The following is a 25,299-nucleotide window of genomic DNA, read 5'->3' as shown; positions in this document are numbered from 1 at the left end:
GCCATACATCCAAATACCAAAGAGACGAAACAAATAAACACCAGATATGCCAGTCCTACCGTCATTAGTATCCTTCTTCTTTTATTTTTTTAATTTTTTTAATTGGTTACCTACAATCCAATCAGACATGACATGTTGCTGCCTGTCTTGATGTCACGGTGACATACAGGACTGTCTCAGAAAATTTGAATATTGTGATAAAGTCCTTTATTTTCTGCAATGCAAAAATGTCATACATTCTGGATTCATTACAAATCAACTGAAATATTGTAAGCCTTTTATTATTTTAATATTGCTGATCATGGCTTACAGCTTAAGAAAACTCAAATATCCTATCTCAAAAAATTACAATATTCTGGGAATCTTAATCTTAAACTGTAAGCCATAATCAGCAATATTAAAATAATAAAAGGCTTGCAATATTTCAGTTGATTTGCAATGAATCCAGAATGTATGACATTTTTGTTTTTTTAATTGCATTACAGAAAATAAAGAACTTTATCACAATATTCTAATTTTCTGATACAGTCCTGTAGACAAGTGAAGGATGTTTGTTGCTGAATTGAAGTTTCTGTCAGCGTCTGGTATGCTCTTCAAAACTTCTATTTGTTGCTTTATTATTCATGCACCTTCTAAAACGATAGATAGATTGCCAATGACAGTTTAAGACTAAATTGAACTTCTGAAAGTCAGACAATGCTGAACATGAGACAGATTTCTGACACTTGAGGCTAAATGTGAAGCTGCACAACTTGATTGCAATGTCTTACATTAGATAAGAAAAAATACTCTGAAACTACGCTGTCAACTCACCGAGTGGAGCGCGTATCTACATACATTCATCGTATCATCATACAACCATTCCATGAGCTCATATAAAACACTGAATTAGCAGCTATTTGAACTAAAAACATCTGGTAATTAGAATATATTCTATTTACAGTACTAACAGGAGTGAAACAGGTTCCACAGGTGAGGCTTCTAAACTACGGCTTCAGTTAGAGCACAGGTTGAAAATGTGAAGACCTACTGTTGATTTAAGTGGATCAAGTACTGATTTTGGCTCTGAAGACATTAATACTGAAGTACAGAAGGGGATCATACAGCAGATTTCGGTACCGTAATACATAATTTCACCTGATTTTCATTTATGTCCTTGTGTTTCCATTCCAGAATGTCTGGAAAAGCTTTGGCTGAAGTTTGAGCAGACGAGAGCTTCTAATCCTTCACGTTTAGCGTCCTGCTGCCGGGCACAGACGTGGAGATGAGTCTGACCTCGGTCCAGTGGCTAAGCACTGACCGTACTCACAGAGTGCTGCCGCTTGGGTTGGTTTCCACCTTTCCTTCTCTGGCAGAAAACGTAGAGAGCCATGAGAGGGACGCAGCTGACCGACGACACCAGCAGCAGCCCGATGAAGACCTGGCCGAAGACCGGGTATTCCTTTACCTCCGCCTTACCCTGGAAACACCACAGTACCATCAGAAAAAACCCACACTTAAAGGTCCAGTGTGCAGTATTAATCCCTATTCATATCGATCAGCATCACACACTGCAAAAACTCAAAATCTTACCAAGAATATTTGTCTTATTTCTAGTTAAAATGTCCAATTTTTTGTCAAAAAGTGTCATTACACTTAAAACGAGTCATTACCAGAAAAATAACTTGTTATTTGACAATTTGCACCTGTTTCAAGTAAATTTTCACTTGAAAATGCCCTTATGAAGTGCACAGTGTAGTTGCCATCACACATGCCCAGGGACTGCGGTTGAAAATTAGCCAGGATGGCTAAACCGGCACATTTACAGATATGTTAATTAATGTGCATTGTCCCTGTAATCTTAAACAGAATAAATAAATCTGCCAGTGGGACAAGATTTATCTTCTTATTACAAGCAAAAAAATATTGTTCCACTGGCAAATTTTTCTACTTATTTCAAGTGAAAATCTACTTGAAACAGGTGAAAATTGTGCTTTTTTCCAGTGATGAGTCTTGTTTTAAGTCTAATGAGATTTTTTTTGACTAAAAATGAGACATTTTAACTAGAAATAAGACAAATATTCTTGTTAAGATTTTGAGTTTTTTGCAGTTCAATAAAACTGTTTTACTTTAATCCTGACTCAAGTTAATTGTATATCACAATTCAACAGCAAGGTGATTCAAAGAGCTTTACAAGGATATTAAAACATTAAAAAAAGGCATGATTTAAAATGTAAATCAAAAAGAAAGAAATAAGAACAATAGTTAAAAATCTGATAAGTGCAGAGTGCAGGTTTACTAAATGTATCTAAATGTAGATTTGGAGGGCGGGCGTTCTGCTATCAGGCACCATTACTTTGGAACCAACTTCCAATCTGGGTTAAGGAGGCTGACACCACCTCCACCTTTAAAACTAAACTTAAAACTTTTCTGTTTAGTAAAGCCTATAGTTAGTGTTTAGTAAACCTCTAGCTGGTGTTGGTAAATCTCTAGGTAGTGTAAACTCTAGTGTGTTAGAGTCAGTAGTCATAGTTGCAGCTATAGAACAAAACTATAATAGTTAGTCTCAAATATAGCTTGGTGGTAGATATGCTGCTATTGGCTTATGCTGCAGGGGGGCACCAACATGATCCACTGGGCGGTGCCTCTCACCCTTCTTGTCCTCTCCTCTTCCCTTCCTTTCTTCTCCATTTCCATTTTTATTTATTATAAATATCTCATAGCTATCATTTTTGTCCATCGCTCCTGTAGTTTCTTGTGCTGGCCCCCCTTTTTTCTCTTTTGTGCATGTTTGCAGGCCGGAGCTTCGGGACCTGCGTGCTGCCCCCCCCACCACCCCCGGTCATCCCGTTGCTGCTTCCACCTGCCTGCTGTGTGCTGCTGACCCAGACCCCCCAGTCTGGCCTCCGGCAGGAGGGTCCCCCCTTATGATCCAGGTCCTGGTCCAGGTTTCTTCCCTCCTAAAGGGGAGTTTTTCTTGCCACTGTTTGGATTAAGGTTTTTCTCCCACTAGGGGAGTTTTTACCTGCCATTGTTTATGTAATAATTGCTCGGGGGTTTATGTTCTGGGTCTCTGGAAAGCGTCTAGAGACAACATCTGTTGTATTAGACGCTATACAAATAAAATTGAATTGAATTGAATAGAAGCACAACAATGAAAATGGATCAACTCACCAGATCTTTGTTCCATGCTTGGTAGGTGGGTGTTCCCCCTTGTATGTAGTTGATGATATAAAACACCAAGATGCCAAAGAGGAGGAGGGGACTGACTCCTGCCCACATGATCTTCCAGTACCAGCTGGGACGGTGACCAAGCATGTCTTCTATGTCTTTGTCAAACCTTCAATGAGAATGTAATGATGTAATGTCTTCACATTTGTTTTCTATTTAGCTAAATTTCATTCACCTTTTGTATAACACAAATTATTGAACAGTTGAGGTACTCTACATCAGCAGGTGATGGTTTGATAAGATAGCATTTTACGGCAAATTTCAGCAATCTAGTTAATTCCAACAGTTAACATACTTTTTACTTGTAACTAACAACATCAAGACAATGTTTTTCCATGTTTGTTTCATTAGATAATGGAAGGAACACATATCGGGGCTGGTTAGAGGTAGCCCCAAGAAGACCCAAAAAAACAAGAACGTAAAAGAGACAAGGTGGGAACTATCACACAGAATCACACCAACCTTTTAATTCCATAAATATAGCTGACAGTTACGACTTCAGTGAGGACAATGAAGAGCAAGGAGAAGGTGGCTCCATAGTCGTTGAACATGGTGAACCAGTAATTCCCAGATGTGGTGGTGAAACCCAATCCGAGCAGCAGGCAGAACACGCAAACGATAGCTGCAAGAAAAACGCAAGCTCGTCACTGAGATCCAGTATGCACATAAATGAGTTAACTTTCGCGTCACTGCAACGTACCAGTGTCATTAGGTCAATATTTGGATAATCACATCCACCCATCACATATGAAAGCCAATCCATTGACCACATCCAGAGACTTCATTTGAAGCTGCCACAGTGTGTGACCTCTCAAATGCTGCAAAGCCATTTTCAGAAAGATCTAGTGTATTCAAATGAACAGACGATTCCTGGTGAGCTTTGATGTTTGTACTGTACTGCTGTGCCTGTAACAATTTTGCTGTCATGTGTTTGATTTGTCTTGTTTGTGTTTGTTCTTAGAATTACAAATCAATTAAATATTAACGTAAATAAATAAGTACGTAAACATTTGACTGCATTGGCAATGATCTGGAGTGATGTAGAGCAGTATTCCTTTCATGTCAGTTCCCTTTAGGGGTCTTCACAGCAATTTAACTGCCTCCATCTAACCCCATCCACTGCACCCTCTTCTGTCACACCAACAAAATCCATGTCCTCTTTCAATACATCTATAAATCTCCTCTTTGGTTTTCCAAACTAAGAGCGGTTCACAAGCCAATCATGATTAGAAGAACAACAAGGACTGTTACTTTGGCGTTGCTTTGGTCCCTCCCTGGAGCCAGGTCTGGGGTTGGGGCTCCAAGGCGAGCCTGGTGGCCGGGTCTTTGCCCACTGGACCCGGCCGGGTTCAGCCTGAAAAGGCGACGTGGACCTGCCTTCCAGTAGGCCCCACCACCCGCAAGAAAGGCCATAAGGGGCTGGTGCAATGTGTGTTTGGGCAGGAGTCGTGGCAAGGTGCCTCAACAACCTAATTCCTGGACATTCTAGGGAATGTCATCTCGCTGGGGGGAATCAATCAATCAATAACTTCATTTGTCCGCAATGGGGCAATTCATTTTGCAGCAATATATAGACATATATACATAGTAAAAAAAGGACAACGAGTTTAAATCTAAAAATCCAAGCACCACAACAGCTACCTTTTCCTCATGGAATTGAGAAGGGAGATGCAGAAGGTACAAAAGAATGTTTATATCTGTTAGTTTTGACAAGTGGAAGTGGACGGAACAGTCCGATAGGATAGTTTTCATCTTTCCTATACAGCTGTTTGTTATCCAGGTCCTGTAGAGTCACCTGAGCAGAGCCAGTTATTTTACTACAGACATTAACCACCTTGGTAAGAACAGTTTTCTGCTTTACCCTAAGTGATGAAAACCAACAAATGAAAGAAAAAGTCAATACAGACTCAATGAAAAAGCGATAAAACATGGACATCAAGGATGAATCAACATGGAATTTGGACAGTTTTCTAAGACAGTACAGATACTGCTGACTTTTCTTGTAAATTAAGTTGGTGTTAATCACAAATGTCAGCTTATTGTCTATTATAGTTCCCAGATACTTAAAGGACTCTACAATTTCTACATCTTTCCGTTAATCACTGTCCTATCCGGAGAGGGCTGAGAACATCTAAAATCAATACATATGTCCTTTGTCTTTGATAAATTAAGAGATAAAAAAGAATCCTGGTACCACTGTGGCAGAGTGGAGTAGCTGCAGCCACTCAGGTGGATGGGAAACAGGTGTGTCCCATCAGCCTCTCCACTCTGCCAGCCTTGATAAGGACTGGGAGACTGCAGCTGGGGAGGTGGGAGACTGAGAAGCTGCTGCTGTGCCATGCTTGTGCACTGTGTGGTGATTTTGGTGAAACTGGTGAAATAAAGAAGGGTCTGCACGAAACGCCGTGTCCTCTCCATCCTTCGGTCGGGCCCCCGTAGCATCCACCCTGCTACATCTGGCGCCCAACGTGGGGCCCGAAGAATGGACGAGAGAGGCACGGAGCGGGCCCTGGACGCGCTCGCCCGGGCCATGGCGGGCATGGCGGCCGCCTTCCGGGACCAGGGCGAGCGGCAGCTGGCCGCCATAGAAGCCCTGGTGGCCGCGGGGCGACCCACCGCCCCTGCACCCCGTCTGAGGGCCGCCGCAGCAATGCGGGAGGAGCTGGCGGCGCCGCAGCTGAGAGGCCGGGAGGCAGAAGCTGCGGGCCGCCAAGCGACGGCTCCCGAGGCGACGGGACCCGCGGAGCGACCCATCCCTGCACCCCGTCTGAGGTTCGCCGCGGCAGCGCTGGTGGCGCCGCAGCTGAGAGGCCGTGAGGCAGAAGCTGCGGGCCGCCAGGCGACGGCTCCGGGGATGGAGTCAGCGGCGGAGACGGAGACGGAGGGGGAGACGGAGGCGGAGTTGGCTGGGGAGGCGGCTGCGGAGGCGCAGCCGCCATCAGCGACGGCGGGGACGGAGGCGGACCACCAGCCAGAGCAGGGCTGCGTTGCGGAGGAGGAGGAGGAGGCGGTCCCGGAGGCGGACCGGCAGCTGGCGCAGGACTACGCCACGGAGGAGGCGGTCCGGGGCGCACCGTGTGGCCCGAGGCCACCACGGGCCCGGCCAGAAGAGCGTTGTCCACGGCGACCGGGCCGACGCCGGGGTCGCCCACCCCGACCGTTCCACTGCTCAGGCCGACGCCGGGGACGACCCCCCGACCGGGAAGCCCGGAGGGTTCCTCTCCCGCTCCGAGGGGGCGGGGGGGGGAGTATGCTCGGCCGGAGGGACCCCGGCTCGAGTTTGTCATTGGGGGTGTGTGGCAGAGTGGAGTAGCTGCAGCCACTCAGGTGGATGGGAAAAAGGTGTGTCCCATCAGCCTCTCCACTCTGCCAGCCTTGATAAGGACTGGGAGACTGCAGCTGGGGAGGTGGGAGACTGAGAAGCTGCTGCTGTGCCATGCTTGTGCACTGTGTGGTGATTTTGGTGAAACTGGTGAAATAAAGAAGGGTCTGCACGAAACGCCGTGTCCTCTCCATCCTTCGGTCGGGCCCCCGTAGCATCCACCCTGCTACAACCACTTAAGAAAGTAATCAACCACAGCAGACTCACAATGACGGTATCATCCGCAAACTTCAATATATGATGGTTTAAAAATGTGCTACAGCAGTTGTTAGTGTATAATATGTACAGCAGAGGAGAAAGGACACATCCTTGTGGTGAGCCAGTAGATGTTAAAGATAGGTCAGAAAGTTGTCCATTTACTCTCACTCTCTGAGTTCTGCACGTCAGGAAATCCAAAATCCAGCCAACAATAATACCATCAAGACTAAAGTTGTCAATTAGTCTCTGAATCAACAGATGAGGCTGAATAGTATTGAAGGCGGATGAAGAAGGAGCAAGAGCTTGTGCGTGAGGTTGAGAGATACCGGCTAGAGATAGTCGGGCTCACCTCCACACATAGCTTGGGCTCTGGAACCAGCTCCTTGAAATGGGTTGGACCCTCCACTACTCTGGAGTTGCCCAGGGTGAGAGGCGGCGGGCTGGTGTGGGCTTGTTTATAGCCCCCGAGCTCAGTCGCCATGTGTTGGACTTTTACCATGGTGAACAAGAGGGTCGCTTCCCTGCGCCTTCAGGTTGGGGAAAGGTCTCTTACTGTTATTTGTGCCTACCGGCCGAACTGCAGTACAGAGGACCCGGCCTTCTTGGCGTCCCTGTGAGGGGTACGGTACCGTCCCTCTGATGTTCTCATTCTTAATCCTATTCATCCTCATCACTTCCAAAGAGAATCTCAACATTTTCACCTTTGCTACTTCCAACTCTGCCTCCTGTCTTCTCAGTCCCCCAGTCTTTAAACTATACAACAATGCTGGTTGACCATGGTCCTGTACACCTTTCTTTTAATTTTTGCAGATACTCTTTTATCACACATCACTCCTGAAACTTTTCTCCCACATGTCCCAACCTGCTTGCACACATTTCTTCACCTCTTTTCTGCACTCTCCATTTCTCTGGACTATTTATCCGATAGATTTCAGTTTAACGTAAATAGTCTCCCACGCATACCAGACTTAACTACAGAGTTCTGCAGGGTTCTGTGTTTGGACGGATTCTTTTCTCCTTATGTATATTTGCATCCATTGAGTAATAAAATTAGACAGCATCTTATTAATGTTGATTTCTATGCTGATGATACTCAGCTATACCTGTCCATGCAAGCAGGATACACTAACCAGTTGAACAGCTTGTCTTAAAGACATAAGACAAGATTTGGATGACTCTAAACTCTCTCCAGTTAACTTCAGATCAAACTGAAGTTGTTGTATTTGGGCCTGAGTACTTCAGGGACATATTATCTAACTATGTAGTAAATTATTACCTTGGTCAGAAAAGTCAGGAACCTGGGAGTTGTTTTTGAACAGAATCTGTCTTGTTGGGCCACAGTCCTATGTGAACATGGGAATTCTTCATTTCAACTTTAAGGCCCAGCTCTGAGGCCTCACTCTGAGACCAGCCTTGATTTTTTGTAGCTGACCACATGGTTCGAAACAAAGGAACCTCCATAATGATTCAAAGCCCCAGCAGAATTTGCATTTACGGCCCTTCGGTATTAAGGAATAGAACCCTCATTGGGCATAGACCCCAAAACGCATAAGGGGCCATTTGCCGATTTATAGCAGCCTGGACCCAGCTATAAAGAGCAGGCTCCTCCCTTTCCCACTCTCTTCTTTTCCTCTGCTCTTGCTCCCAAGGTCTCTTCTACCTCGGACCTGTCCACGGTCCCATGGAGTTCTCTTTGAGCTATGAAGAAGGCCACAGCTCCTATTTTAGCATGGAGAGCTACTAGCTATGGGCCGACCTTGTCCATTATCGTGACTGAAGAAGCGTCTGGTTGAAATGGCAACCATAGTCTGCGAGTGAACCGCAAACGTTCCGAGCCCCAAATGAGCCGAACCAGGGACCCTTTCATGCCTCGACGTGAACGCCTTCGGACCGACCTGGAGCTGAAGGAGGCCCAGCTGCTGTACCCATGCATTCCCCTCATCCACACTGAGATGAGGAGAGCAGGAGAGAGAGAGCTGCTCTTTATCAGGATCACCTGCGGAGTAACCACCCAGCTGTTCACCAAGGAACGCTGACCGGCCAGACCAAACCACCCTTTTCTTCAACTACAAAGATCCACATAAGAGGCTGTTTTGTGTCTGTGCAGATTGACATTAACACATTTAACTAGCGTAGTTTTACATTGTGAGCCGGACCCTGATCCCGTCACAACTGTGTTTACTAGTTTAAGTGTGTTTGTTTATTTTATAATTTGTCTACTGCTGCATCCACATTGCTGGATCCTGATGACATGTTCCTCCACAACAGAAAACAAAGCTATTCCTCATTTCCCAGTTAAATAACCAGAGCGCACATAAGGTCTGTGCTTCCTTTACCGTTATTCTGTAACGCCACCCCTGGCAACAGACTGGCACGTATGGAATAACAGCTACTGTGGGACAGATTTACTGTTTAGTTATTATTTTCCTGATAAGTCAAGTGGTGCTTGATTAATTCATTTTGATAATTCATTTTGATAAGTAATCTTCTTTATTAATTATTAATAACTATCGTAAGATGATTATTAATAACTATTTAATGACTGACTGCTGTGTAAACGCTTATGACCACAAGTCTATTTCCCCAGACACTGGCCTGTTTCTCACCATTTAACACCTTGATGCTTATGCGTGACACAATCTTGAAGTCTCGTAGCGGTGTGATGATGGCCGTGACGTTTCCCAGCATGCTGCCCATCCCCAACATCAGGAGCATAAAGAAGTAAAGCACTGACCACACCTGAGGCATTGGCATGTTCTTGATGGCCTCCGTGTACACAATGAAGGCCAGACCAGTCCCCTCTACAGCCTGAAACACAAACACACACATACACATGTCAGGGATGTTTCTTGCACTGTCTATCATTGTCAAAGCTACGAAAAGGCAACTACCCTGGGCCGTGCCATGTCTTAGTTGACCCGGATGTATTTAAAACCCTCTGGATCCCACCATCACGCCAGCATGATCTAATCAAACGACTGGTTCAAAACGGTTCAGACTGTATAGCATCACTGTTGCATTCCTTCAGCTTGTTTCTACCACTCTGACTGCAGTCCCCCCTTTACTCAGTCACTGACTGGAGTCCCTCATCTACTCAGTCACTGGCTGCCGTCCCTCATCTACTCACTCCCTCTGGCTGCAGTCCTTCATCTACTAAGTCACTGGCTGCAGTCCCTCCTCTACTAAGTCCCCCTGGCTGCAGTCCCCCCTCTACTCAGTCACTGGCTGCAGTCCCCCCTTTACTCAGTCACTGTCTGCAGTCCCCCCTTTACTCAGTCACTGGCTGCAGTCCCTCCTCTACTCAGTCACTGGCTGCAGTCCCTCCTCTACTCAGTCACTGACTGCAGTCCCTCCTCTACTCAGTCACTGGCTGCAGTCCCTCCTCTACTCAGTCACTGGCTGCAGTCCCTCCTCTACTCAGTCACTGGCTGCAGTCCCTCCTCTACTCAGTCACTGGCTGCAGTCCCCCCTTTACTCAGTCACTGTCTGCAGTCCCCCCTTTACTCAGTCACTGGCTGCAGTCCCTCCTCTACTCAGTCACTGGCTGCAGTCCCTCCTCTACTCAGTCACTGACTGCAGTCCCTCCTCTACTCAGTCACTGGCTGCAGTCCCCCCTTTACTCAGTCACTGGCTGCAGTCCCCATCTACTCAGTCACTGGCTGCAGTCCGTCCTCTACTCAGTCAATGGCTGCAGTCCCTCCTCTACTCAGTCACTGGCTGCAGTCCCCATCTACTCAGTCCCTCTGGCTGCAGTCCCTCCTCTACTCAGTCCCTCTGGTTGCAGTCCCTCCTCTACTCAGTCCTTCTGGCTGCAGTCCCTCCTTTACTCAGTCCCTCTGGCTTCAGTCCCTCCTCTACTCAGTCCCTCTGGCTGCAGTCCCCCCTATACTCCGTCCCTCTGGCTGCAGTCCCTCCTCTACTCACTCCCTCTGGCTTCAGTCCCTCCTCTACTCAGTCCCTCTGGCTGCAGTCCCTCCTCTACTCAGTCACTGTCTGCAGTCCCCCCTTTACTCAGTCACTGGCTGCAGTCCCTCCTCTACTCAGTCACTGGCTGCAGTCCCCCCTTTACTCAGTCACTGGCTGCAGTCCCTCCTCTACTCAGTCACTGGCTGCAGTCCCCATCTACTCAGTCACTGGCTGCAGTCCCCATCTACTCAGTCAATGGCTGCAGTCCCTCCTCTACTCAGTCACTGGCTGCAGTCCCTCCTCTCCTCAGTCACTCTGGCTGCAGTTCCTCTTCTACTAAGTCACTCTGGTGGCAGTCCCTTTGGCTGCAGTCCCTCCTGTACTCACTCCCTCTGGCTGCAGTCCCTCCTATACTACGTCACTCTGGCTGCAGTCCCTTTGGCTGCAGTCCCTCCTCTACTCACTCCCCCTGGCTGCAGTCCCTCCTCTACTCACTCCCTCTGGCTGCAGTCCCTCCTCTACTCAGTCCTTCTGGCTGCAGTCCCTCCTCTACTCAGTCCCTCTGGCTGCAGTCCCTCCTCTACTCACTCCCTCTGGCTGCAGTCCCTCCTCTACTCAGTCCTTCTGGCTGCAGTCCCTCCTCTACTCAGTCCCTCTGGCTGCAGTCCCTCCTCTACTCAGTCCTTCTGGCTGCAGTCCCTCCTCTACTCACTCCCTCTGGCTGCAGTCCCTCCTCTACTCAGTCTCTCTGGCTGCAGTCCCTCCTCTACTCAGTCCCTCTGGTTGCAGTCCCTCCTCTACTCAGTCCCTCTGGCTGCAGTCCCTCCTCTACTTAGTCTCTCTGGCTGCAGTCCCTCCTCTACTCAGTCCTGCTGGCTACAGTCCCTCCTCTACTCACCCCCTCTGGCTGCAATCCCTCCTCTACTCACTCTCTCTGGCTACAGTCCATCCTGTACTCTGCCACTCTGTCTGACATCTCCTTTCCTTTATTCACATCATTCTGTGTGTTTCAAATACAAATGTTTTGGCTTTGTTTGTATCAGTGACCTTATCAGTGGGACCTGCTGAGTTGTGGGTTTTTGTACAAGGACAACTGGATGGATATGGATGATCGGCATCTCCATGGAATCTTCACAGCCAACAGAATCAACAGACAGTACATCAATCCACATCACTTTGGGCATTATCCAATTGGATAAAAACAGATAAAAGTTTTTTTTAAAGAATGTTCTCAGTAAACTAGAGAAAATACTGGACAATTCTTCCAAAAATAGAGGCATTGGGATCTGCAGGGATGTCAGGCTACATACAAACAGATACCACTTAATGTTTATAGTAAAGTAATATGGGGTTATTTTAAGCAAAGAAAACCAAAAAGACACAGCAACAGTAGACCAAACTGTAGTATTTATTGTCCTGGACAAAAAGCTTCAACAGTATCTAATTAAACATCTGGAGCTCCAGATTTTGAGTGATACTGAGTGATGCCCTGCCAACAGTTATCTGACAGTCATTTACTGAGTGATGCCCTGCCAACAGTTATCTGACAGTCATTTGAAGTAATTGATATATTAAAAAAATAAAAAAATAAGTCTGTTTTGGACCACATTGTATTTCACGGTTAACAGCAAGAAACCACTTTATTTGGTTTCTACTGAATGAAAAAAGAAAAAAACAAGTATGATTTCACGTTCAGATTTACCTAGAGGTTTTGTAATTTTTTTTTTTAAGATTCCTGCCGGGAGTTGAACCAGGTACTTTCTAATGTGAGGCAACAGTGATGATCACCAAGACACTGTGCTGCTCACTGAGCTCTGAATTGTGATAAAAGTAAAGGTGAAAACAATCAGTGAATACAAATTATGTTCACCGGGTTCTTTAAACAGACTTACATAATCATATTGGTGACATTTCAATGGAGTTGAGGCAATGAAACCTTATTTATGAATCTCTCCTAAACACTCTACAAAGCATGGAAAAAAGCAAGCACACTGTGAGCAGCATTTCTTGGCAATGGACTGAATTTTCCCAGAGACCGCTGGAGGTATAGAGCCGTGCTCCGTATTCAGAGAACTGATTGAGTTATGTTCCTGAAACACAGCTGCGCAGCTTAACTACCACCACTTAAAAGCAACTTTATCCTGCTGCCTTTCACTGGGTTTGCCTCAGTCTCAAATTTGTTTCGGTATTCAGTATTAGTCAGGAAGTGTTTTGACTGCTAGGGGACCTCCCATGATGCATCTCTCCTCACTCTCTTGTTGTTGTTATTAACTTAGTATGTTGAACCTGAATTCAGGAAACTATAAGTTATTTAGCAAGGTTATTTAACCCTGACCAAGAGGGATCAGTTGAGCCGGTTTCAGGGTAACTCATACTCATACGCTTTGCCTACAGGCCTAACAAGGGTATGTGTGTTAAAAATGATGTGACCACATGAAGAAAGCACTACATCACCAGTGAAGCTATTGTTTATTGAATTTTTTCAGCTTTTAAAAGTACTCAGCCTCATATTTTAACACTGAGATTGAAGACCCATCATAACATTCATCACAGTCTTTTATGTTGGCTGTTAAATTTGATAATTTGAAGGGCACAGTGTGTAAAGGTCAAAGAAGGTTTATCAGAAGTTCTTTTATGGACCAGCGGATCACCACAGAGCTGTGTTTTATCACCACTTTTATTTGATTTATATATAATTGCTTGTTGGAACAAACATGCAGCATATCATATATACCATAAAAGCCTGATGATGACACTGTTATCCTGTCCGTGGGTGATTGTCCTAACCACTGACAGCCCACCTGGTCCTGTGGTGATAGCTCTGACCATGGTCCTGTGGTGATGGCCCTAAAGATGGTCCTGTGGTGATGGCTATGACCATGGTTCTGTCGTGTCAACCCTGAGCATGGTCCTCTGGTGACAGCCCTGAAGAAGACCAATGACCTTCCTGACCATGCTCCTGTGGTGATGGCCGTCAGGGCCGATTTTTGCTATGGGCAATATGGGCGACTGCCCAGGGCGCAATCCACGTGGGGGCGCACGAGCGCTCTCTCTCTCAAAAAAATTTGAGAAGAGAAAGAATTTGCTCTGCTGCTTTCAAATAGAAAGCTGCAGATTGCGCCGCGCCCGCCGCCGGGTAGGGCACAGGCGCAACACCGCGGCATGTGCTCTCTTGCGCGCTGCCGAGCTCGGCGACAGAGTGGTCCGCTGTTGCATGGCGGCAGCACATACACAATACACACGCCTGCCGCGGTGTTGCGCCGCGCCTCCCTGCCCCAATTGAACATTTTTTAATTTCAATGTGCCGCGCTGTGACGACATCTCTGCACGCTCAATAGGAGAGGAGGTTGTGGAGGGGGAAAACAACTTGCGGGTTGTAGATCAGAGATGATCAAGATGGAGGAAAAAATAAATTTGGCTGTGAGCCTGTGTGAGGAGCTGTGGGATACGAGACTGCACTCAGAATTGGTCTGATCCTTCCAGTGACAGTAGCGGAAGCAGAAATTAGTTTTTCCAAGCTGAAGCTTATTAAAAAATACTCTAGGTCCACGATGTCACAGCAGCGTCTCTCTGGACTTGCCATCATCAGCATCAATCATACAGTTGCACAACAGATTTCAGGACCGCCTCTTATGGCCGTGCAGATGGTCCTGTGGTGGTAGCCCTGAGTGGTGATGGTCCTGACCTCGGTCCTCAATTCAACTTAAAAATACTTTATTAATCCCAGAAGGGAAATTAGTTAAATGCAGGACTAGCTGTTCATGCCGTAAACAATTATCAGCAATACTAATTCATAACTATTCTGTATTAGGACTGCAACTAATGATTATGCTGAAGGATTAGTCGACTAATGACTCAAAATGATTAAATGGCTCTTATTTAGTGCTCAGCTTTGCATTAGGTTGGTTAAATGTTACGCTAATTATAAATTAAAGACATTAAAGATGGACACTTTATTCAAAAATGTATCTTTTAATGAGCTTTACTGCCAGTTGCCATGCTGTTGCCTCACACTGTTGAAAAACCTGTGTGGTGACAATAGCGGCTGAACGCTACTGTATATGCAATTCTCAGCAGACATAGGAAGGAAGGTGATCCCTTACTCTGTTAAAATTCTTTTGCAAACAATAGTTGACTATTAAATTCGTTGGCGACTATTTTTATCATCGATTTTTGTCGACAAAGTCGACCTACTCTGTGTGGTATTTAGTGTAATAAAAGCAGCAGGAATATGTTCACTGATAAAGAGGCAACAGAAAAACATACACCAAACTTAATGTGAAGGAACTCAGTTGTCCCTGACTCCTGATTCTTGGTTGTTTATGAATCTACATCATTTAAATCAGGGGTGTCCAAAGTCGGTCCTCGAGGGCCGCAGTCCTGCATGTTTTAGATGTTTTCCTTTTTTTTATCAAACCGTGATACAAGGAGCTTGGTCATCAACAGAACTATCCAGACTTTGATGACAAGCTGGTGACGGCCGTTAATTAGAATCAGGTGTGTTGATGCAGGGAAACAACTAAAAGATGCAGGACACCGGCCCTCGAGGACCCACTTTGGACACCCCTGATTTAAATGATTGTCAGAACAAGTCTACAGATGAACACTGAGGTTTCCGACAAGCTGAGCAGACTGGACTTCCACAGGAAATTGGGTTTGTTTGGTCCATACAGGCACGTTCTTCCACCATAGCATCGGATGTGTGTGTTAGATTGTACTACTACTACATTCTCCTTACACTGCTCGATCAAAAGGCAGAAAAACAACTGTGTTATCGTGTTTGCAGTAATTTCCAGTTATGTGGGCTTTTGTGTGCACTGCATGAGTAGGACTGAGATGATGAGGAACTTACGGTATCTAGTTCAGCCTCCAGGCTGCATTCTTCCAATGTAAGTTCAGCGAACTGTGCCGGGTATGTGGAGTTCAGCTCCTTAATCCAGTCAGAGACGTTGTCTATGTTGATGCTGTTTTCAGCCAGATCAAACGTATTCATCAACAGCGTCCGCGTCCTGAAAACAGAAGAAAACACCAACATTTAACAGGGTCGCATGAAAAGAAACACTGTGCTAACTTGTCACAGTTATAACCAGTACTGGAATTGAGGGGGGATGAGGGAGGAATGGCATCCCCCCCTGAAATAAAAACAGTCCAAATCATCCCCCCTGTAAAACTGCCATCCCTCCTTTCCATCCCTTATGTCATTTCATCAATGAATGTGGTTTTACTGCTATTTCAACATTTAGAGTCATCACCAGAAAAATAACACCAGAAAAATAACTTATTTGACAATTCTCACCTGTTTCAAGTACACTTTCACTTGAAATAAGTAGAAAAATCCGCCAGTGGAACAAGATTTATCTTCATTACAAGCAAAAAATTCTTGTTCCACTGGCAGATTTTTCTACTTATTTCAAGTGAAAATCTACTTGAAACAGGTGAAAATTGTTGTTTTTTCCAGTGATGATTCTTGTTTTAAGTGTAATGAGATTTTTTTACTAAAATGAGACATTTTAACTAGAAATAAGACAAATATTCTTATTGTTAAGATTGTGAGTTTTTGCAGTGATCCATGTTACTTATCCTGTGAAGGACAGAGTCATATTGATAAGTTCAGAAAAGTGTTTTTTATTGTTGTGTTTTGGTGTATTTGATGTAAGCCCAGTGGATATTTAAAGCTTACAGAAGGCTGCATTTAACTGCTGCTATGTCATTCCTGCAGTATTTCTGCAGGTGTTTTGGTCACTGCTATTATTTGTAATATATTATATTATTTGTAATCAGCACAAATGATCTGTCCCCATATGATAAAATCCACCATCCCCCCTGATTTATTTTTACAACTCGAGTACTGACCACAAGCCCTTACCCCTCCAGGCAGCTCTCATAGTTGAAGGTGGCCTTGAACCCGTAGATGGAGAAGGTGACCAGACTGGCAAAGATGGAAGTTGCACTGTTGATGAGAGAGACGGCGATGGCCTGGCGCTCAAAGTTATTGTTGTACTGGTTGTAGCTGGCGAAAGCTATGAGGGAGCCAAAACCCAAACCCAGAGAGAAAAAGATCTGGGTGGCAGCGTTGACCCAAGTCACAGGATTTGCGAGGTGTTCCATCTAAAACCACAGACGTACACATGTGAAGAAAGATCGGCACGCCCGGTACGCAGACGCCAAAGACAAATGAAAGAGAAATCCAACCTTACCCTGGGAGTAAACATATATTTAACACCGTTCATGGCTCCATGAAGCGTGACGCCCCGAATCAGGTAGATAAAGAGGACCAGGTATGGAAACGTAGCTGTGAAGTACACAACCTACAAAAACAAAGTAGACAAATAATGCAGTACAGTTGTTATCAAAATGACTTTGTTCTGAACAGTGACTGTATTTTTTACCAATGTTTCCACAGTAAAACATTCCTCAGTTTTACCACCTGATTTGGATAATTTTTGAATGTAATGTATTTAAAGCAGCACAATGTAACTTTCAGCTTTTGTTGAGTTTGGCGGCTCCTTTGGACAAAAGCGGTAGTGCTTTACCAGAAAGAACACTACATTTCCCATGAGCACCAGCGCGTACTGCTGGAAAACTCCTGTCCCCGTCACTGCATTTGTTTTGATAGTGAATGAAATAAGACGGGACGGACTTTCAAAACTACTTTTCTGTTTTCAGCGGTCGTTTGCAGGATGGATAGTGAAGAGGTAATGTATCTATTTTTGGCTAAACAATATAATATGATGATGTTGAAAATCACTAAGTTCAACTTGGTTTTATTAGTGAAGTCCCCCTTGCCCCCCTGTCCTGTTTCAGCCAGATAATGCGCCACAAACTACAAACGTTTTTTAGAGGGACTTCGTCATAAATTAGTAGTCCAACATACTTACTGACAAAAAAAAACAAACTTTATAACCTGTGAATAACTGAATGTTTTGCAGATCAGCCCTGCACAATTTTACAGTTCTCAGGAAAAATACTAGAAATGTTCTATACATTTTCTTTGCATTGCATTCTTTCCTCTAGTGCTGTAATTCTATTCAATTGTATTATTATTTTATAAAGCTTCCTCATTGCGAATTACACAATTTTATGATCACTATTATTATTCTATGTGTCTGTTTTTGATATTGTCGGTAATTTTAGAATTACCAAAACCCAAGACGAAACCCCTGTATGTGAAAACATTCTTGTCCGGGCATTTAGCTTGTTACTCCCCCGCTTTCTTTTTTAGCCTCCTCCGATAAAACTTTGATTTTCTTGGGTTTTTCCGCTGCTTGGGCCATGACACCAGCTTCTGCTGAGCTCTGCGCTCCACGTCCCGCCCAGCTTTGGTCTCCACTACGAATGGGGAAGGAGGGGGAAGTGACGTATGCCGTAAAGCAGTCAAAGCCGTAAAAATGTGTAGTTTTTTAGTGTGGCAGGGTTCCTACCATGCTCCTCAAAGTTACATAGTGCCAGTGAAGGAGATACAGACCCCTCAGACCATGACAGAGGTTCATTAAACCTGTTGGAAGTTGATGTACCATCACAATGATGATGATGAAATATTAGATTAAGCTGGAAAAGTTACATAGTGCTGCTTTAAGTGGTAGTAAAAAATGATTAGTCTCCAAGGGATGTTTATTTTCCTTTACACCTCACCTGGTCAATCAACTTTGTTTAAAGTTCTCCATGAATAGGACTAGTGTCACTTCAGCACTTGGTTGAGTCCTTTTAAAATCTTTTTAAGAAGGGATATCACCATGACAAGTAGTGAAATCAGGCTGAAGGCTGGAAATACTGGGAACTCATATGGACCTCATTTTTCCAAGCTCCTGGCTGTAGTAGAACAGCGAGATGTGGTCCAAAGTGGTAAATTAACAACACTTTGGAAGGTGAAAAAGTGCCTGGATACCTCCAAATCTGAATGCTGCTGATCTACTCTCTTCTGGACTCATTGTTTCACACATCCGTCCATCCAAACTATGGTCTAGTTGGCAGACCTCTAACTCACTCGCTTCTAATGCTATGAATAAACTCCCCTTCACACACTTACTGTCTACATAAAAGGAGGCAGAGGAATTAGAATTAGTTTGCTTCAGGTTTTTCTCCTACTAGGGGATTTTTTACCAGCCATTTTTTATGTTTTGGCACGTGTGCACTATTACCACTTAGCACTTTATTATGTTTACTGAGTTTTTGTTCTTTATATGCTTTTATCAGGTTAAGTATGTGTGCATTGAGTGTTGCTGTCTCAACTTTTTGCAACAAAAGTTGGTTCATGTGTGCACCTGCAGTGTGTATTTTGAAAGACAAAGATTTTTTTTATCTTCTCTTCTCTTATCGTATTATATCATAACTAAAAGCAAATAGAGGAGTGTTGCACAGTTCACCGTACCATCCACAAATGCAGCTTACAGCTACATCATGCAGAGAAGAAGACATCTGCTTTAACATTTTTTTTTTCTTTTTTCAATGGAACAAAGCAGTATCTTTATTTGGCTTAATGGGGGATTGTCTTTGGCCTTTTATAACCAAACCTACAATATACAATTTTGGTTACACTCAGTTCACTTGAATACATTTTTTTTAAACCCTCATTTTTGATTGATACCCTAAAGAGGGCTAACCATTTTTACCTTAACTGTACCAGCACGGTAAAAACTATTTAGTGTAGTACACAAAAAAATTCATTTAAATTCAATTCAAACTCAAAAATACTGTATGAATGCCTGAAGGGAAATGAATACATTTCCATATGTGTTACTTTTTTCATGAAGTGATTGAACCAGGGAGATGTGGTGCTTTCTTACCTTTCCAGTGGACTCCACTCCTCGTATAATGAATAAGTAAGTGATGCCCCACGCCAGCAGGAGGCACAGAGTCTGACCGGTATGAATGCCTCCATTCTCCTCGATGGAGGAGGAGATGTTCAGTGTTTCCCTGTAGAAGAAATACTGGGTGGGTGTAGCCTTTTCACACTCCTCTAAAGGTCCTGTCCGGTTGGAATTTATGGGGCAAGTGGCCCAGGGCAAGACAGGCTGGGATGGGAATGAAGGCAGAGGTACAGTCCAGTTACTGTATGGTACAAAACGAGTGCCGGCATTGTGCAGGAGAACTAAGAGATGATAGAAAACTAACTATAGTAGTTTGGAAATTATCAGCTTACTTGAAATGATTGAAAGAGGTACCAGAAACTCCATGCATTGATGATGTTGTAATAGAGACACAAGTACAAGGATGTCATGACACTAGCCAGACCTAGAACAAGGGCAAAACATCAAAAATCTTTTTTGTAGGACTTCGTTTTCTTAAAATATTTCAGAAAAAATGTCAAATGTCAGGTACCTCATGGTTTATACAATATACAGTTTATATAATAATAATATTACATTTTATCTGTTTCATGACAGTCAAGGTTGCCGTACATCAATCAAAACGTAAAAACACAATTTAAATAACAGAAAGCAGCAGAGTTTGCAGCAAAACATAAAAGACAGTTATTGCAAGTCAATTGCCTGTCTAATAAATAGGTTTTACATTCGCCGAGAATAGATGATCTGCTGCTGCAAACTATAGTTGGTCATAAGCATAAAATATAAAAAAATAAAAAATAAAAATAACCAAAGCGCCAGCATTCACTCAACCAGAAGATAAAAATATGTCATATATATCATATACTTATGCTGTTTCAGGCAGTGTGAATAACCATTTGCATTAACAAATATAAAATCAAGGTATGTTTGGTATCCAAAGTTGTTGTTGTGTTGTGGTTGAATGATTTTAACCCAGAAACCAAAGATACACTCTCAGCACATTTCTTGGGTTAGCCTGCAGCAGTGAAGCATCACTAATCTACTTGCATGTAGCAGGGTCCAGAATTGAAATTTTCTGTGAAAAACAAAAAACAGCTGAGGCCAGCTCTTACCAATTCCTCCTAAATAAGGGCTGATAGCGCTCCATGCCCCGATGCTCCCCAGACGCATCTTCTGACCAATGGCAAGCTCCATGTAGAACAAGGGCACGCCTTCCAGGATCAGCATCACGAAGTACGGAATAAGGAAACCCCCTGAAAACAGTGATTTATGTCTCAGACAACTCATAAAGCCTTAAAACACTAACATAAACAAGAGCTCTGTTATCAATCCTTTTCAAAATGGAGACTATAAGGTATTCTTGAATGTGTCCTAGGGACACTCATGAAAGAGAACAACACACACTCAAGACTATTGAAATCAATTTGGGTTTACGGTTGGGCAAAAAAGTATTTCCTCACACACTAGTTGTGCGAGTTTTCCCACTTAAAAAGATGAAAGAGGCCTGTAATTTTCATCGCAGGTATATCTCAACTATGAGAGACAAAACGAAAAATTTAATCCAGAAAATCACATTGTCTGATTTTTAAAGAATGTATTATAGTCGAATTATAGTGGAAAATAAGTATTTGGTCAATAACAAAAGTTAATCTCAATACTTTGTCATATACAGAGGCCAAATGTTTTCTGTAAGTCTTCACAAGGTTTTCTCACTGTTGCTGGTATTTTGGTCCGTTCCTCCATGCAGATCTCCTCTAGAGCAGTGATTGGTCCGTTCCTCCATGATCTCCTCTAGAGCAGTGATTGGTCCGTTCCTCCATGCAGATCTCCTCTAGAGCAGTGATTGGTCCGTTCCTCCATGCAGATCTCCTCTAGAGCAGTGATTGGTCCGTTCCTCCATGCAGATCTCCTCTAGAGCAGTGATTGGTCCGTTCCTCCATGCAGATCTCCTCTAGAACAGTGATTGGTCCGTTCCTCCATGATCTCCTCTAGAGCAGTGATTGGCCCGTTCCTCCATGATCTCTTCTAGAGCAGTGATTGGTCCGTTCCTCCATGCAGATCTCCTCTAGAGCAGTGATTGGTCCGTTCCTCCATGATCTCCTCTGGAGCAGTGATTGGTCCGTTCCTCCATGATCTCCTCTAGAACAGTGATTGGTCCGTTCCTCCATGATCTCCTCTAGAGCAGTGATTGGTCCGTTCCTCCATGCAGATCTCCTCTAGAGCAGTGATTGGTCCGTTCCTCCATGATCTCCTCTAGAGCAGTGATTGGTCCGTTCCTCCATGATCTCCTCTAGAGCAGTGATTGGTCCGTTCCTCCATGCAGATCTCCTCTAGAGCAGTGATTGGTCCGTTCCTCCATGCAGATCTCCTCTAGAGCAGTGATTGGTCCGTTCCTCCATGCAGATCTCCTTTAGAACAGTGATTGGTCCGTTCCTCCATGATCTCCTCTAGAGCAGTGATTGGTCCGTTCCTCCATGATCTCCTCTAGAGCAGTGATTGGTCCGTTCCTCCATGCAGATCTCCTCTAGAGCAGTGATTGGTCCGTTCCTCCATGATCTCCTCTGGAGCAGTGATTGGTCCGTTCCTCCATGATCTCCTCTAGAACAGTGATTGGTCCGTTCCTCCATGATCTCCTCTAGAGCAGTGATTGGTCCGTTCCTCCATGATCTCCTCTAGAGCAGTGATTGGTCCGTTCCTCCATGCAGATCTCCTCTAGAGCAGTGATTGGTCCGTTCCTCCATGCAGATCTCCTCTAGAGCAGTGATTGGTCCGTTCCTCCATGCAGATCTCCTCTAGAGCAGTGATTGGTCCGTTCCTCCATGCAGATCTCCTCTAGAACAGTGATTGGTCCGTTCCTCCATGATCTCCTCTAGAGCAGTGATTGGCCCGTTCCTCCATGATCTCCTCTAGAGCAGTGATTGGTCCGTTCCTCCATGCAGATCTCCTCTAGAGCAGTGATTGGTCCGTTCCTCCATGATCTCCTCTGGAGCAGTGATTGGTCCGTTCCTCCATGATCTCCTCTAGAACAGTGATTGGTCCGTTCCTCCATGATCTCCTCTAGAGCAGTGATTGGTCCGTTCCTCCATGCAGATCTCCTCTAGAGCAGTGATTGGTCCGTTCCTCCATGATCTCCTCTAGAGCAGTGATTGGTCCGTTCCTCCATGATCTCCTCTAGAGCAGTGATTGGTCCGTTCCTCCATGCAGATCTCCTCTAGAGCAGTGATTGGTCCGTTCCTCCATGCAGATCTCCTTTAGAACAGTGATTGGTCCGTTCCTCCATGATCTCCTCTAGAGCAGTGATTGGTCCGTTCCTCCATGATCTCCTCTAGAGCAGTGATTGGTCCGTTCCTCCATGCAGATCTCCTCTAGAGCAGTGATTGGTCCGTTCCTCCATGATCTCCTCTAGAACAGTGATTGGTCCGTTCCTCCATGATCTCCTCTAGAGCAGTGATTGGTCCGTTCCTCCATGATCTCCTCTAGAGCAGTGATTGGTCCGTTCCTCCATGATCTCCTCTAGAGCAGTGATTGGTCCGTTCCTCCATGATCTCCTCTAGAGCAGTGATTGGTCCGTTCCTCCATGCAGATCTCCTCTAGAGCAGTGATTGGTCCGTTCCTCCATGCAGATCTCCTCTAGAGCAGTGATTGGTCCGTTCCTCCATGCAGATCTCCTTTAGAACAGTGATTGGTCCGTTCCTCCATGATCTCCTCTAGAGCAGTGATTGGTCCGTTCCTCCATGATCTCCTCTAGAGCAGTGATTGGTCCGTTCCTCCATGATCTCCTCTAGAGTAGTGATTGGTCCGTTCCTCCATGATCTCCTCTAGAGCAGTGATGTTTCTGGGCTGTCGCTGGGCAACACGGACTTTCAACTCCCTCCAAAGATTTTCTATGGGGTTGAGATCTAGAGACTGGCTAGGCCACTCTAAGACCTTGAAATGTTTCTTACCAAGCCACTCCTTGGTTGCCCGGGCGGTGTGTTTGGGATCATTGTCATGCTGAAAGACCCAGCCACGTTTCATCTTCATTGCCCTGCTGATGGAAGGAGCTTTTCACTCCAAATCTCACCATACATGTTCCCATTCATTCTTTCCCTACACGGATCAGTCGTCCTCGTCCCTTTGCAGAAAACATCCCCAAACTATGATGTTTCCACCCCCATGCTTCACAATAGGTTTGGTGTTCTTTGGATGCAACTCAGCTTTCTTTCTCCTCCAAACACGACAAGTTGGGTTTCTACCAAAAACTGTATAACATTCTCCCAATCCTCTTCTGCATCAACCAAATGCTCTCTAGCAAACTTCAGACCTGGACATGTCCTGTCTTCAGCAGGGGGAACGTCTGTCCCTGCAAGATCTGAGTCCCTGATCGTAGTGTGTTACTGATGATTCCTTTGTTACTCTGGTCCCAGCTCTCTGCAGGTCCTTCACTAGGTCCCCGTGTGGTTCTGGGATCTTTACTCACCGTTCTTGTGATCATTTTTACCCCACAGGGTGAGATCTTGGAGCCCCAGATGGAGGGAGATTATCAGTGTCTTGTATGTCTTTCATTTTCTAATAATTGCTCCCACAGTTGATTTCTTCACACCAAGCTGCTACCTATTGCAGATTCAGTCTTCCAGCCTGGTGCAGGTCTACAATTTAGTTTCTCACGTCCTTTTATACTGATAACCAGTTAAAACAGGTGTCTTTTATACTGATAACCAGTTAAAACAGGTGTCTTTTATACTGATAACCAGTTAAAACAGCTGCCATTAATACAGGTAACGAGTGGAGGACAGAGGAGCCTCTTAAAGAAGAAGTTAAAGGTCTGTGAAAGCCAGAAATCTTGCTCTTTTGTAGGTGACCAAATACTTATTTTACCCAGGAATTTACCAATTCATTAGGTAAAAATCCTACAATGTGATTTCCTGGATTCTTTCCCCCCATTCTGTCTCTCATAGTTGAAGTTACCTATGATGGAAATTACAGGCCTCTCTCATCTTTTTAAGTGGGAGAACTTGAACAATTGGTGACTGACGTTTTGCCCCACTGTATGTACAGCTTAAAAAAAATAGTTAGTAATAGTATCTGTAATAAACTTGTTTTTGTGCCATAATTGACTAAATATCTCAACTGAGGTGAGATCTTTATCTAAGTCACAATAACAAAAAAAATGTGCTTAAACACACAGACTATAAGAATTCCTGGTGTCTTCATTGACCTAACCTGCCCCGTACGAAGAAGACGCTTCAAAACCGCTCTTCAGAAACCAGGGTTATGTGACCTAATAATTCGACCATTGTTTTATACAGTACGGTTGAGGAAGTGATAACAATGAGCTACTGGCTGAGCTGACTGTCAATCAATTTCATTTTTATTGCTTTATATACTGTAGATTCTCCTAGCACGATACTAAAAAATTCACCCCCCTCAGAGTTTCAATTTTATTTATATAGCACCAATTACAACACAAGTTGTCTCTAGGGTCTTTCCAGAGACCCAGAACATGACGCCCGAGCAATTATTACATAAACAATGGCAGGTACAAACTTTAAGAGGTAAGAAACCTTGAACAGGACCTGGATCATAAGGGGGGACCCTCCTGCTGAAGACCAACCGGGTAGAGCAGGAAAAGAGATAAGAAAGAGAGGATGAAGAACAGAGAAAGGAGAGACACAGAAACACTGTCAAAGGTAGAAAAGACAAGATATATTAGTATTAAAGGAGCATGAGGCTCCTTTTAAGAAATGAGACTCTCTAGCGCCACCCTTCACCACGACGGCCGTTGGGGGTACTGCAGCCAACAGTGAAGCCGGCACGGGAGAACGGGGAGAACGTGCA

The 25,299-nt window shown here is 44.5% G+C and overlaps 1 protein-coding gene across 1 annotated transcript in view; it reads right to left on the bottom strand.

Annotated features, from left to right (window-relative positions):
• Positions 1-417: 417 nt before the first annotated feature.
• Positions 418-25,299, bottom strand: part of LOC133424518 (sodium- and chloride-dependent transporter XTRP3-like) — a 45,196-nt gene continuing 20,314 nt past the window's right edge. The window contains exons 2-11 of the mRNA XM_061715187.1: positions 20,595-20,735; positions 19,836-19,927; positions 19,480-19,707; positions 16,894-17,004; positions 16,563-16,804; positions 15,549-15,705; positions 9,397-9,598; positions 3,673-3,832; positions 3,154-3,319; positions 418-1,459 (exon numbers count right to left, since the gene is read on the bottom strand). Of these exons, the coding sequence (XP_061571171.1) occupies positions 1,289-1,459; positions 3,154-3,319; positions 3,673-3,832; positions 9,397-9,598; positions 15,549-15,705; positions 16,563-16,804; positions 16,894-17,004; positions 19,480-19,707; positions 19,836-19,927; positions 20,595-20,735 (1,670 nt within the window). The 3' untranslated portion in view covers positions 418-1,288. The remainder of the gene's footprint in view (positions 1,460-3,153; positions 3,320-3,672; positions 3,833-9,396; positions 9,599-15,548; positions 15,706-16,562; positions 16,805-16,893; positions 17,005-19,479; positions 19,708-19,835; positions 19,928-20,594; positions 20,736-25,299) is intronic.

Source organism: Cololabis saira, chromosome 3 (assembly GCF_033807715.1).
Source record: "Cololabis saira isolate AMF1-May2022 chromosome 3, fColSai1.1, whole genome shotgun sequence".
Taxonomy (NCBI): domain Eukaryota; kingdom Metazoa; phylum Chordata; class Actinopteri; order Beloniformes; family Belonidae; genus Cololabis; species Cololabis saira.
The sequence above is the reverse complement of the archived record's forward strand: the minus strand, read 5'-3'. Positions and strand labels throughout refer to the sequence as shown.